General features: G+C 40.1%; 1 protein-coding gene across 1 annotated transcript in view; it reads right to left on the bottom strand.

Annotated features, from left to right (window-relative positions):
* The window catches only part of dnah5 (dynein, axonemal, heavy chain 5), a 97,355-nt gene that overhangs the window by 49,172 nt on the left and 32,727 nt on the right, over positions 1 to 15,456 (bottom strand). Inside the window, exons 38-54 of the mRNA XM_070835087.1 lie at positions 15,244 to 15,456; positions 14,756 to 14,980; positions 13,604 to 13,776; positions 11,962 to 12,032; positions 11,658 to 11,765; positions 11,273 to 11,460; positions 10,103 to 10,297; positions 9,216 to 9,350; positions 8,859 to 8,966; positions 8,144 to 8,297; positions 7,752 to 7,898; positions 5,772 to 6,013; positions 5,017 to 5,193; positions 4,230 to 4,434; positions 3,831 to 3,973; positions 509 to 643; positions 92 to 214 (exon numbers count right to left, since the gene is read on the bottom strand). Of these exons, the coding sequence (XP_070691188.1) occupies positions 92 to 214; positions 509 to 643; positions 3,831 to 3,973; positions 4,230 to 4,434; positions 5,017 to 5,193; positions 5,772 to 6,013; positions 7,752 to 7,898; positions 8,144 to 8,297; positions 8,859 to 8,966; positions 9,216 to 9,350; positions 10,103 to 10,297; positions 11,273 to 11,460; positions 11,658 to 11,765; positions 11,962 to 12,032; positions 13,604 to 13,776; positions 14,756 to 14,980; positions 15,244 to 15,456 (2,742 nt within the window). The remainder of the gene's footprint in view (positions 1 to 91; positions 215 to 508; positions 644 to 3,830; positions 3,974 to 4,229; positions 4,435 to 5,016; positions 5,194 to 5,771; positions 6,014 to 7,751; positions 7,899 to 8,143; positions 8,298 to 8,858; positions 8,967 to 9,215; positions 9,351 to 10,102; positions 10,298 to 11,272; positions 11,461 to 11,657; positions 11,766 to 11,961; positions 12,033 to 13,603; positions 13,777 to 14,755; positions 14,981 to 15,243) is intronic.

The following is a 15,456-nucleotide window of genomic DNA, read 5'->3' as shown; positions in this document are numbered from 1 at the left end:
AAAGACAACTAGATATTTAGCATTAATCGAGGTAATTAGAGAAACTAATTTTTAATATTTCCAATTTACTAATGTTAAAAAGATCCCCAACCTGGTCTCCCCATTCATTGATCACAGGCATGTTGATATCATCTATGAAAATTGACATTTTCTTCCCAGCAGGGGGTCCATAAGTGGTTCCCATCCTTTTATCCACATAGCTCTCTACTGTCCTCTAAAAGAGAAACGGCAAAGAAAAAGAAATACAGCAAAAAGTGAGGGTTAAAGAGAGAGGCAAAGTAGTAAGTTCCACTCTGACATACTCCACAGTCACAGCTTGATCATGTGCAGCTTAGCCATGCACACGATTCAAATGTCTGAATCCAACCATACATCCATTAATATTATTTCAAAAGTTCATCATAACCCACAACATGTTAACACAGATGCAGAAAAAGTGGCAAAGAGTGAGACAACAAGCTGTTAAATCTAAACTGAGTAAGAGCAAAATCAGAAAGTTACGCTTCACCTGGAACATGAGTGGTGTGGTAGCGGAGGAAAAGTTGAGGCTCTTTCCCATGTGGGTCTCAGGATCATACTTTGACATGTAGCTCTTGATGATAACAGTCTTTGCTGTTCCTTGTTCTCCAATCAGCAAAACAGCCTGGGAAAACGTATACTTCATATCAGGTTTCATGTAAGGTTATTACGATGAGCTTGAGATTTACACTGCTGAGAGAAACCGTGTTTGTTGTGTCCTGACCTCAGCACCATCCATTCATTAAATTATAGCAATTTCCATAGCTGTGGCATAAAAAAGGACAGATGCACTCAAAAGTCAAATAAAAAAAAATGCAGACATATAAAAAAAAACCCACATATGACGAGTATTGAAGTTTCTTGTTTCAAAAAGAGGACAACTTTTTCCTTTCCTTTTTTCACTGCTTATATATTGATTACTGATTAGTTATCACTGTCATTGTGACAACCAAATATTTGTTTTGACAGATCAATTTATTAAAACAGTTTATGTTTAGTCTATGACACAGGTTTGTATTTAGAATCTCAGTAAGGAAGATGAGTAACAGCTGACAAATGCAGTCTTTAATATGTCGTGTTTCAATCTAAGAACAGATGGGGCTTAACAAAAATCATTAGCTGCATGCTTGTGTTCACGCCATATTAGCTCATGATATCATGGCAAATTAAATCAAATATACCCACTAAAAGTAAATGGAATTGAAGGAGCATCCAAAATGGATGAAAGTAAATGAAATCCCACCTTCACACAAACCACCTCTTTACAAACACACCATCATACAGATGCTCCCCCCTCCTTCTGTGGCATTATAAATTCGAATGACTCTTACACACATGCACACACAGGTCCAATGATGAATGCCACATGGTGGAGCATTTGATGGGCTTTTAAGTAGAGTATCGACCACGGTATTTTAATCTGGTCTTTTAGTAAAACCGTGCTGTGCTATTGATCTGAGGCATGTGCATGTGTGTGCATACTCAGCTGTATTGAGGAATAAATGAAGTCAGGATGATGAGCAGGGAGCTCTGAGTGCAAGCAACACGGAGGAAAGTTAAACATTGTTCACTTGCCTCTAGAACCCACATTCTAATGGTACAAAGATGGTTAAAATTCTGCAAACATATATGTACAGTGGGGCAAAAAAGTATTTAGTCAGCCACCAATTGTGCAAGTTCTCCCACTTAAAAAGATGAGAGAGGCCTGTAATTTTCATCATAGGTATACCTCAACTATGACAGACAAAATGAGAAAAAAAAAATCCAGAAAATCACATTGTCTGATTTTTAAAGAATTTATTTGCAAATTATGGTGGAAAATAAGTATTTGGTCAATAACAAAATAACAAAAATAACAAATCTCAATACTTTGTTATATACCCTTTGTTGGCAATGACAGAGGTCAAACGTTTTCTGTAAGTCTTCACAAGGTTTTCACACACTGTTGCTGGTATTGCTGGTACTGCTCTAGAGCAGTGATGTTTTGGGGCTGTCGCTGGGCAACACAGACTTTCAACTCCCTCCAAAGATTTTCTATGGGGTTGAGATCTGGAGACTGGCTAGGCCACTCCAGGACCTTGAAATGCTTCTTACGAAGCCACTCCTTCGTTGCCCGGGCGGTGTGTTTGGGATCATTGTCATGCTGAAAGACCCAGCCACGTTTCATCTTCAATGCCCATGCTGATGGAAGGAGGTTTTCACTCAAAATCTCACGATACATGGCCCCATTCATTCTTTCCTTTACACAGATCAGTCGTCCTGGTCCCTTTGCAGAAAAACAGCCCCAAAGCATGATGTTTCCACCCCCATGCTTCACAGTAGGTATGGTGTTCTTTGGATGCAACTCAGCATTCTTTCTCCTCCAAACACGACAAGTTGAGTTTTTACCAAAAAGTTCTATTTTGGTTTCATCTGACCATATGACATTCTCTCAATCCTCTTCTGGATCATCCAAATGCTCTCTAGCAAACTTCAGACGGGCCTGGACATGTACTGGCTTAAGCAGGGGGACACTGGCCCTGGCGGTGTAGTGTGTTACTGATGGTAGCCTTTATTACTTTGGTCCCAGCTCTCTGCAGGTCATTCACTAGGTCCCCCCGTGTGGTTCTGGGATTTTTACTCACCGTTCTTGTGATCATTTTGACCCCACGGGGTGAGATCTTGCGTGGAGCCCCAGATCGAGGGAGATTATCAGTGGTCTTGTATGTCTTCCATTTTCTAATAATTGCTCCCACAGTTGATTTCTTCACACCAAGCTGCTTACCTATTGCAGATTCAGTCTTCCCAGCCTGGTGCAGGTCTACAATTTTGTTTCTGGTGTCATTTGACAGCTCTTTGGTCTTGGCCATAGTGGAGTTTGGAGTGTGACTGTTTGAGGTTGTGGACAGGTGTCTTTTATACTGATAACGAGTTCAAACAGGTGCCATTAATACAGGTAACGAGTGGAGGACAGAGGAGCCTCTTAAAGAAGAAGTTACAGGTTTGTGAGAGCCAGAAATCTTGCTTGTTTGTAGGTGACCAAATACTTATTTTACAGAGGAATTTACCAATTAATTCATTAAAAATCCTACAATGTGATTTCCTGGATTCTTTCCCCCCATACTGTCTCTCATAGTTGAAGTGTACCTATGATGAAAATTACAGGCCTCTCTCATCTTTTTAAGTGGGAGAACTTGCACAATTGGTGGCTGACTAAATACTTTTTTGCCCCACTGTATATACTAAATGTTCCTGTTCACACCCCCTTTTTAAGTCAAACATCGCTCAAAACGAGTTGAAATGGCTCGTTATAACAACACATCAAGTAGGCACATGCAATAACATGTGTTTTAGACCACTTTCAACCATAGTACTTTCAATAGGTCTTTCTATGAATGTAGCCTTTCATTTTTGACTGGCAGTACCAGTAGTTTTAGTGGGCAGTAAACAGATATACTGCATATATATACAGCTGGAGCCAATCTCAGCTGACTTTGGGCGAGAAGCGGGGTACACCCTGAAGTGGTCTCCAATCAATCACAGAGCCAACACATAGAGAAAGACAACCATTCACACTCACACTCGCACCTACGGGCAATTTAAAGTCACCAATTAACCTAAGCAGGCATATCTTTGGACTGTGGGAGGAAGCCGGAGAATCCAGAGAGAACCCACACAAGCACGGGGAGGAACATGCAAACTCCACACAGAAATGTTCAACGTTCAAACCACAAACCTGCCGGCCAGCTGTGAGGCAACAGTGCTAACCACTGCACCACAATGCCAAAACACCTAATTTGCAATGGCGGTTGAATAATTTTAGCAAACCTCACCTTGCCCTGCTTGGCGATGGTCTGAATCAGGAAGTCTGTTCTGACATTGTCAACATTGGGGACCAAAATGGAGCTGTACTCTGGGGTGAATTCAGATGGATAAACATACTCCTCCACTCTGGTGCCCCAGTGGACCCACTGACCTGGGAGAAGAATAATGTGCATCCATAAAAAAGATAAACCATGGTGTATAGATTAGCAAAAAAATATGACAGTGACATGTCCAAGTTGCCTCTGAACTAAAGAAAATTCCAATATTTCGCAGTATGATTTGATAAATGTATGTATGCTACCAAAAGTGCAACATGTTGCAAAATGCTTCTGTCTATCAAGCAACAGCGTAGATATTCTCTGGCATCAAATCTACAGCTGAACATGTATTTATGAATGAATGCATACCATCTGCTGTGACATGGTAGTCAAACATGGTATCCTCACTGTCAACAGGAATGTCTGGTAAGTTAAGACAGATACTGTCATTCCCTCTGAGCCAAATCTCCATCTTTCTCCGGTCGTCCAGTTCAAGTAAAGCTCCAGTGCTCCACATCAGGGCAAAGACATACAGTCGCTCCAAGTGCTCCCTGGATAACTCACCACACTGCTCCTGTAGAGGAACATATATTTTAGATGAAGAATTTTAAACCACTAAAATTAAAAGAGAATGAGAACAGATTAAGAGTTTAAAAAATATCCACATATCATAGCTCTAACTTTTAACAGCGGTTTACTGGCTTCAACACAAAAAATAACACTGATGGCTTGCAGCCTAAACAGCATCTGACAAAATGCATAAAACAGCTGACACAGCTGAGCTTTGATAGGTGCCTTCAAGGTAAGCTCAACTAGTGAACGCCAGGTTTCATATACCCTCTAACAATGAACTGAGGCTATGGAAAATACAGCTCTCACACCTAAAAAAAACCCAAACTTTTAAACCACTGAGTCCTGCATTTACTACTACTATTACTGATCAACATTACTGCTAATGTAATGATGACCTTATCTATGCAGTACTGAGCATACATCAGTTTAAGATCAACAACCTGAAGTAGCAGTATAATTGTAGTATAGAAGTATAGAGGTAGTAGAAGTATTTGATGATTACAGATCAACTACTCAACCCATCAGCTTCCAACTACTATGGGCTTTTCTTAGTAAAGCAAATTCAGAACAGTTGCAACCTTACTTTTGGTGGTATGAGCCCCTGCAGCATGTTGATGCACTGCATGATGACAAATGCTTCTAACATTTCCATCTTGAATTCCAGTGACTGCACACTGAAACGGTAGAGGTCAGAGAAGGAGGAAGAGAACAGTTCCCTCAGCACCTCTGCCTCCTGGGGGAAGCGCTTCTTCAACCAGCCCTGAGAACAACCATCAGATAATAGTAGTTAGTTATGATAACCAAAATTACTTAAACTTCAAACACAGCTGTGTGTTTATTTTTAGGTGCGGCAGAAATGTCAATTCCTCTAACCAAGACAGCATATTACTATTGATCTTGGGGGACTGACAAGTCATTTTTTTCCAAATCTGTGCAATTTTTAAATCATTATGAAACTGTCTATCACTCAGTCACAGATTTACAAATTATTATTGAACATAAAATAAACGAATGAATGAATTTGAATACACTAATATGTTAGATGTATTTCATTGATTTTCTTAACAACTAAGATGGGCTTATATGTAAGGTGTACAAGGACAAACAAACCAAATAAAACAAACATTTTAATATTAACATTTTAACAGGGCATGGGGGGCCTGTTGTTGATGCAGGTCCTGTGCGACAGCACACAAACTGCAGGTCTAACTCCACTGATCTAGATGTTATGAAGCAGGTACATACTGTAATATTTAACACCATAAGCACTGCAATATTCAATGTGTGTATAGAGAAACAAAAATATAGAAAAATCAGCTTTTCATTTAGTCTATTCACCTCCAGTATAGGGCTCCAGTTAAGCACAGAGGAGCTCATGAACACCATGCCATTGCGTGAGACGGTTGCTGGAGAGGCGTTGTCAATGTTATGTGGCTCAAAAACCACTTTACAGTTGGGAGCCATGGGTATACGGTCTCCATTTGCCAGTGTAAGAGTTCTGTTGTCGTCCAAAACTGAGTTTAAGTTCTCAATCCAGATGGCATCGACTGGTCCATCCAGGACTATCCAGATGTGCTCTCCTGAGAGAGAAAACAGTGCTGTTTGTTTCCATCAATGTGAATATGATTTGATGCATGACCTGGTGATTTCACCCATGATTTCCTAGCCGGCAAGATAAAAAACTCCTGAATATGTATTTAGTGCATAGAAAATGCAGCATCACAACAAAATGCCACCTTGCTTGTATGGTCTATACAACAGAAACAACCTTGGGAGTTTGCAAGGAACACCAGAACTAAATCTAATCTGTGATATCTTTAATTGTTGTAAATTATATAATAAATAATTTATTTATATAATAAATAAATCTACTTCATTATCTGTAGTAAGAAAACCAAAAATATCACAAGATATGGCTAGAGAAACAGAAAACCTTAGATCTAGATCCAAAACACAAGACAGTTTACTTTGGCTGTGAGGAAAAATCATATCGTATGGCTGCAGGCCATTAATGAATGTGGCTCATGCTCCTATAAGATAAGCATGCTTGTTTAATGTATACAGATGTTTAATATTGGTCTATGATTACTGACCTACATTATCTGGTCTTAAACTATAGGGCTCACAGTTTGGACAGCGGCAAAATAATAGTTACTAATATGACTGCTTTCATGTGCATGAGCCATCAGCCACACAGAAATGGGATGATGTTGCTGCTGCTGCTGCTGCTGCTGCTGCCTCTGGTGAATCACAATGTAGGTAGAGCCTATTATCACAACATATTTCTATTCCTTGTAGAATACACTGTCACAACCCCACATCATCTACCTTTCAGTGCTGGATTCCCACCTGCTCAACGTAACAAGCTGCACAAGTGAACGGCATGAACAGCAAGCAGTTGCACAACGGCAATTCAGAATCAGAATCAAAATCAGAATTACTTTAATAATCCCCAGGGGGAAATTGCTTTTTGTTACACACAGCTCCAAAAGAATAAGAATAAAAATAAGAATAAACTTCAAACATAAAGTAAAATATAAATATATAAAAGTATGAATAAAAAAAAAAGATGTATTAAAAATATTATTACAAATTATTACACAGAGGTAAATTACTGCACCAGGTGAGTCTGTTATTTTGCTCAATTGACAAACATAGAAAATGCATCCTGCATAATGATATGCATAACAGCGTGAGCTGAATATATACTGCACATATAATACATCAGATGCATATTTTGACACATAAAAGCAAACGCACATGCTGCAATGTACTGTATATCCATACCGATGCACGCATACATTTTTAATGAGGTATGTAGGATTAGGACTGAGTAGAAAGATAAAACAGCTGTTGGTGCTGCTTTGAACTATGGATGCAAGGACGTCCCAAGATATTTAAACTTCTCTGCAATGTAAATACATTCTAGTAGTTCCCAAAGTAAAAAAAAAAAAGAAAAGCAAACCCTAGATTATCAGGAGCACTAATGAATCATTTGAGGGATCATTTCGTAACTCATCAGGGATCCCACTCATGTTTTCACTTTTTTCTCTTAAGCCATGCTCCCTTATTTGGCAATTAAACAGTTATTACAGCTTGACGATATTGAGGTTAATGTCTGAGAGCGCCTAATAGGATTCCTTCAATAATTAGGTTTTTTTTTTAAATAAAGAATGGTGGCCAAAGGTTTGGAAAAATAACGTTAGTTAGATCACTTTGCAACAAACGCTAATTTATAATCAATTATATTTTAAACTTTATCTTCTTTACCTTTACCTTCAAGTGAGAAACCAATGTTGAGTAAGCTACTTTTCTGACCTTTCTTTGCTCTTAATGTTTTCCTCCAAAGCGTAGAGAAGATGCCGTCAGTCCAGTCATTTGTGGCCACATCCAGTCGCCCAAACATCTGAGGCGCTGTGATGGCTTTGGGGTTCATGCGCATCTCTTTGTGAGGATGACCACACTCTGAGAGAGGAAAGACAATGAAAGAGACATTAAAGCCTAACACAACAACAATTATATTATATGCATACCAACAACAGCGTACACAATGATTTATGAGGCGTCACTTCATTTTTGAAGGGAAAAAAAAGATGATCTTCACTTTGTCTATGTTTGTCTCTCTCACATAGTTTTGACATCAGCCAGTTTATTGCAAGTTTGTGTCTCTTTTCCTGAACATACATCTCAAAACATGCACAAAATCCTACCTGTCATAGCTCTCATCAGCGTGTGTATACAAGTTGTCTTTCCTGCCCCACTGGGCCCCAGGGCCATCATGCCGTGTCGGACCCTCTGAGTCTCAAACAGCTGGATGACCTTCAGCTTCCAGGGAGGGTGAATGATCAGACCTGCGTCCTCAGCCTGAGGGAGCATAATTATAACATACACAACTGTAGTTCTACTATATTTACCATAATAATCACTATAAAGTACACTACGGCTGATTCTGGGTGCTTCTGATACTGATTGCTGAACTGCACTGACAATCGTATACAGGTTCACACACATTTAAAGAAGATACATGCTGAGAAACAGTGATGCGAAACGGCAATGCTTTCATTTAAAGAGCTAACATTTTACTATATCTCTTACCTTCTATTCTTTCTGCACAGTGTTTGCCACAGTTACTTAGGTTAGGTCCTTGACAAATGGTAAATGACACCATTTGTATTCCTTTGGGTGCTATATCTTGAGGCGTTTAAGAGTGACATGAAAGATACAGCAGTCTCACAGTCCATTAGTCTTTTTACTCGATTTTACTCAACTTCTTCATTTTTCACTCTCACCCAGTTTATTTTTTCCTCTGTCCTTCTTCACACTCTCTCTCACTCCCTCTGTTCCTCCATCCCTCTATGCTGTATTTCTCTACCATTTCATTCTCCCTTGCAAACATAAACAAACGCATCCCTCACTCCCTCCTACCTGTATGTCGATGGCAGCCTCTAGTTCAGGGTAGCCTGCTTTATCAAGTTGGATGCCTGGGAAGAGGTCCTCAATCAAGCTCAGGAAGAGTGGCTCATCTTCATCAATCTAACAAACAAGCAAAAATGCATACAGACACACTTGCAAGTTAGCAAAGCCCCCCCACAAGACAGCTGAAGTCTGTCTTTGATTGCCGACTTTGTAGATTTTTATTCATTAAGAGTTTTCTTTTTTTTTCTTTCTTTTTTTATTCTATTTTTCTGCTCATGAAAATGTAAAAAAGAAATCTTAATTATTCTGTTTTGCAATTTGCACCCATGAGATGCTCAGTTGTATTATATTCTATTCTAGACTGACCAGTTTAGATAAGTTCATATCCCTGAGGACCCTCATAACGATGGTGGACTCTGTGTCACTGGGGTTGGCTCGCTTGGCTGCTCCCAGTGTTCGCAGCACTGACAGGATGTTCCGTAGGCCAAAGTCATAGTGAACCTGAACAATTACAAATAGCATTTTAGATTCATCACAATGTGTTCGCAAGCAACTGTGTAAAACCGACTCTTTATGTATTCTCCTACTGTTTCTAGCCTCTATAACAAGCTTTGTCAAGTATTTCAATAATCCTCTCTGCAAATCAAATGATTATGTAGATGACAGCCTAACAATCATTTTATTCAACAGTCATTTACTGAGTTGTAGATGAAACAAAAACCTGAGTCAGAGACAGAAATCACTGCATTATGATGCATTACGCTTTAGACACCAATAGTGACTAAGTAATCTTAATTTGTGTATTTTATTAGTGCCGATATAGAAAATACGGCTCTGCACACATAGCTCCAAAGTATTTAATCATAACCCCAAACTGTTTATACCTTCATCAAGGCAGACTTGTCAAAAGGGAATCATGTTGTGTATGGGTTTTTCATTGGGTTATGGGGGTTTCCTTTGTTTTATACTTTAGGAAAAATTATTTTTTGGTTTTTCCCATGTGTCCCTGCATGACAAAGCACAATACTGTTCCATTTGATGCCAATATAAACCCTTGGCTTCTTTTCTCCATATTCAACATTTCTGGCATTCTTGCCCATTTGCATTATGTGTGCTGTTACCAACCCAATAATACAAATTAAGCACCGACTGTATATAGAAAATGACAAATATATTGTGGATATATTTTGTAATGACGTGAATCAAGAAGAGAGAGTATCAGGTTTGCACTCAGAGGTCATCTATCGATTCACCTGTTTGGAAAGCTGTTCCTCACACAGCTTGTAAAGAGTGAAGAACTTCCGCGCCAGCTCCATATTGTCTATAAACCCACAACTGGCCAGTTTTACCCTAATGATGATCTGACGGTCAGGAACCATCATAGCCACAGAGCGGAAGTTGATCTTCAGGTTCTCAGGAAGCTCTTGGCGACCTGCATAACCTGGGTTCTGATTATACAGGAAAAGAAAAGGAAACCGGAGTAAAATGGAATGAAAATAGGAAAGAACTTTGTACTTAATTTGAGGAAATTGAATCGTTTAGCTGGAACATTTAGATCTGAGATTATACTGTTACAAATAATACATTGTATAAATACAAAAAAGAACATACATGGCTATGCGCCAAAAACCTACAAGCCTTAAGTTAATACAGGAACATCATTATAGTTCATAGCAAGCACAATCCTTCAGCTAGTTAAGTCCCTATGGACACAGCTCCAGCACTCCTCTCCACAGAATCTGCCTTTGATTACTGTCTCTTCACACAGACACGCACGCACACACACACACAGCGTAAAAACAAAAAGAGAGTATGATCTCTGACCCATCTCCCCATATGGAAGAATTATTCCACTGTTCTCTGTTTAATGACTTGCTAAAGTGATCAAACCATTACTGTATAAGGAGTATGATAATGAACACTGGCTAATGTTATTAATAAGAGGCAGACCCTCATGTTTAATATTGTACAGACTGGCCTGTGAAACATGACATGGGCCAGGTCTATTCCATTTACCTACTCTCATTAAAATTAAATGTCAATTAATCAATTATTATTTGTGATTTATGGCATACTCTCTAAGTAACAAGACCTTTTTTTGCTTGGAATAAAATACATCATTATGCTGTAAATGCGGCGGGAGACTACAGAAAGCTTTTGTGATATCTCATTAGCTCCGTGCACACAGGTGCATGCACCCAGATGCATCAGCAAGCATCTATCTTACCTGCTACTTCCTACAACAGACAACCTAACACTGCACAGCGTTACATTACGACTAATATTCACTTCCATCAACTGAATAGGTTGGTTTTCTTCAAAAACTAGAAATAATAACAAAAGGGTGATATCCCCTCTTACAAAAATAGAGACAATCAAAATGTATTACCATCTAAATTTTGAAATAATGTTGTGTTACTGACCATGGTGAGGAAGATGCCAAACTCGGGGTTCATATCCACATTATCTCCATCAGTGAAGATAAAGTTTTTGCGACGTTCCTTTTTGCAGGTGAGAACTATCGCGATTTGCTGGGCCGCCACCGACAAAACTGGGAGATCAATGCGGTTGAACTCGTCAAAGCAGCCCCACGAACCAGACTGAGCCAGACCTGGAAATCAAACACATACAACTTTATGGTCACCCTGTTGCTAATGACAGTCAATGTGCCCAATCGCCTCTGTTCATCTAGTTATGATTTATATTAAACAAATGCATCCATCTCATTCCATGCCCTTCAAGGTGAGCACAAAACTTTCAGCCTTTTTAGGGCTCCATCTCTACACTAATTTGCTTTGTGGGTCTCACCTTTGAATATTCTTCCCAAGCCCCTGAAGTCCATCTGGTCAGAACAATTGAAGACCACAACGTACTTTCCCAGACAGCGGCCCATGTCTTTTGTGGTCTCTGTCTTACCTGAAAACAAAAGGAAGATATGTCACATCCAAAAATGTGGAGCCAACAGAAAACTAAATAAATTCTCTAACCAAAGTACCTACTAAAACTATCCCATCAATCATGTGGCTAACGAGGAAAGGTTCCTTATTGGGCAAACTCAGTATTTCACAGACAAATAGTTCCTCAAAGCAATGCTTTTATGCCTCAGTCTTACCTGTTCCTGCAGGACCAGCAGGGGCTCCACCCATACTCATACCGAGAGCTTGGGCTAGGGTGATATAACACCTGACCAAACATAGACAGGAAGACAGTTAATAGGCATGATACGTTTAAGAATTTGCTTTCTCACAAGGCAGTTTTCATTTCCTCTCACATTCAATTTATCACAGAATGAAACTAATATGATATGATTCTCCACAGGGAGGTTGGAGGTCAGGCACAGCTAGAAAACTCTGTCCCTGACGCTGGAGGGAATTCAGTGTTTTGCTCAAGGACAACTGAGTAGAGAGGATGACTGACACCGGGAACTGACCCAGGCCCCTCTGGCTAAACACCGCTCTCTCTTTTCACTGCATGGCTGGCCTCTGAACAAAAATCACAGTGAAACTGCACTGCGAACAAATTTTGTGTCCTTCAGAGATTGTAGAACAAATTAGACCACTGCTATTCAAAAGTACCTCCAAAACTGATCCTTTTCTAAATCATCATCACCCTTTTGCTTCCATTTGATGACAGTTTCATGTTTACCTATTTCAAAACCTGTTGCGGTGGCAGACTGAATGAAGGACAATGTGAAAAGAGAAAGAGTAAAGCAATCACTGATAGAAAGGAAAGGAGCAAAGCACATACTAAGCAAAGAGAAAAAAATCAGATAGTGTTTCAGGCAGGGAAAGTAGGCAGTGAGAAAATCGGTACTCTCTTGGTGCCTTCGGGCATAAGGGCAACATGCCACTTCTTCAGAGAGCTGTTGTCTGATGTCTGCTGGTAGCACCCTCCCTGCTGCTGTCTCTTCTCTTCTCGTCTCTTTCTCCCTGTCTCTCATCTTTTTTCTCTCTGTCCCTTCTTATATTTCTCTTCGTGTCTGTTAGCCTGACACTGGCTGTGGTGGACTTCTGCCTACATCCCTCTGTCTGATTATCTCCCCCTCTTTTGTCACTCATATCTTCTGTCAGTGACAGAGGTGATGACCACTCTGTTAGAGTGCCTACTCTTCCTCTCTAATTTCATCCCTTCCACATTCTGCTGTTCTCTTGCCATCTCTCTGTCCTATTTTCAAGTTGTTTTGTCCTTGTTCAAGCTGTGCAATACACATAGTGTTTCTCAAGATTTTAAACTTAAACCCATAGATGCTTTTATTGTTAACAACTCTAGAGAAGTAGCTCCTTTGGAAGTGAGCTGCACTTTAGCCCAGTAGTCCAGATGATTGGGTGTCTGTCCCTAGATTAATGATGAGGGCATTTCAGATGACAGGGAGGCCAAAGTCTCTCCTCTCAAGCATTCTTGACGTAGGACATAGTGGCGCGCATTAAAAAGTGATTTAGGTAGTTGAGTCAAGAATGAAAGTTTCGGGGGTGATTATCATGATCGTTCCAGGAAGTTACAAAAATGATCAAATGCAGCTCCTCAAATTCTACCACCAGAAAGGTGTGTGAGGGGGTGGAGTTTCTGAGGCTATTAGATGATCTGACACGCACTTTGTCTCTCAGCATACTGAAACCCTTAGATGGAACCATTACAAATACTGTCTGACACTATTTAGGACTGTTGGCAGTACAACTAAACATAGATTCATACCATTTTAAATCTGCCTTTATGAGAGTGTCTATGTGTGTGTGCCTTCATGGATGGCCCTCTACCTGTCAGTCAACGGCGTAATGACAAGCCTTTCGGTGCAGCCCAAGAATTCATTCTGGTAGACGAAGCCCACGTCTGTGATGTTGATGATCATCTTGTCTGAGTCCTCATTGAAGTAGAAACGACACTGCTTCAGCCACTCAAAGTCATTGGGGCTTTTAACATGGAAGCGGCACTGGAGGAAGAAAGGTTACGAATAAGAGGGAAGAGAGGGGACAAAGAGAAGAGAATAATGGAGCGATGGAGAGAAGAGAGACAGAGGGAGAGAGAAAGGGAGCAAAATAAAAGGATGGTGAGATGGGGGAGAGAGAAAATTACATGGGAAGAATAGGAAATTGAAGGGGCACCATTGAGGAGGTGATGTGATGTGAAAGATAAAAGGAGGAAGAAAGAGGGATGGAAAGGAAGGAGGGTGGGAAGGACAGGATGTATGCGGGGGCATGAGGTAACAGGAAGGTTACATTAAAAAGGTGGAAAGAAAGGGAGAGGAAGGTAAGGGGAGGATGAAAGAAAAAAGGTGAGAGGCCATGAGATGAGAATACGGTGGAAGGAAGGCAAAGGCGAGGGGAGAAAGATGGCAGGAAAGAGGCGACAGAATAAGGGGGGGGTGATGAATGGAGAGATGAAATACAAAGAGATAAAAAGTGTAAAGAAGGAGAAGAGGACGAGATAGAAGAGGTGTGATGTTTGCAAAAAATTGGCCAAAGTTTGTGGGAGAGAGGGAAGATGGGAGAAGAATAAATAAATACAGGTATTAAAACAGGTTAATACAGGTTATAAAAAAAACATGTCCAAAGAAAGTCACTTTACACCTGCGCTATTCACCTTGGAGACCAGCCAGAAAATTTGCTGTGTCTGGAGGGGAGACTTCAAACAAAGTCCTTTTTCTGAGTCTAAATATCACTTGGCTGCCAATGAAAATGCCTTGAAGGCTTTTGTCAGATAGAATTGACTCTTTGCAGCAAACACCATTTGGTATTCTGACACCGTAACCCTAGGGTATCTGAATATCAAATGCAGTTTTACAAAAGGAAATCTTGAGGCTTCTGATTAGATAGAGCTTAAACATACATTTTTAAGACGTTGTTTGTATGATCCAATGTACTTTGGTATGCTGAGCCATCATACAAAAGGTTAAGTACTACTCAACTCACCAGGTCGTCAAATATGTCCCTCTGGTGGACATGAATGGTAATCAGAGTCTCATATTTAGTCCTCTCCATAGCCCCAAGGTCTCTTGTGGTCATGTCAATCAGTGTGTTGAGCAGATCCAAGAAAAGCTGGTTGGTTTTGGCCATAATGCGTCGATCATATCGAGCATTGGTCAAAGCCTCCTCAGCGTCCCTTGTCCATATCATCTGAATACCTAGCAAGCCCACCTGGATCAAGGACAAGGATAGATGATGATTACATCAATGTGTGATGGTATATATAACGAAAAACTTCAAATTCTAATCATTAACTGTAATACTAAAATATCTCACTGATTAAATACGGTGAAGTACAAAAATTGAGGTTTATCACATAAATCACAGAAATTAATTTTTCAAAATTCTTAATGTTGGTTTGATTTACACAATTTCATTTACAGTATGAGCCATGCTTTGACATATTAGTGCATTAGTTCATTGAATCCTACTACCTGAGCAGGGAAGGAGTTGAGGAAGTCAATGAGCTGGAAGCCAGAGTCCTGGATGGTCAGGGCGGCCTGTCGGATCACCAAGTGCAAAGACCTCTGGGATTCCTTCAGCAGAGCATTCAGCCAAAATTCTACATTGCCCTCTGCTGTAACAGGACGCTCCAGCTCCACAGTCTCCCCCTCACGTGATGATACAGCCAGAATTCGGTCGTATAC

Source organism: Pempheris klunzingeri, chromosome 8 (assembly GCF_042242105.1).
Source record: "Pempheris klunzingeri isolate RE-2024b chromosome 8, fPemKlu1.hap1, whole genome shotgun sequence".
Taxonomy (NCBI): domain Eukaryota; kingdom Metazoa; phylum Chordata; class Actinopteri; order Acropomatiformes; family Pempheridae; genus Pempheris; species Pempheris klunzingeri.
The sequence above is the reverse complement of the archived record's forward strand: the minus strand, read 5'-3'. Positions and strand labels throughout refer to the sequence as shown.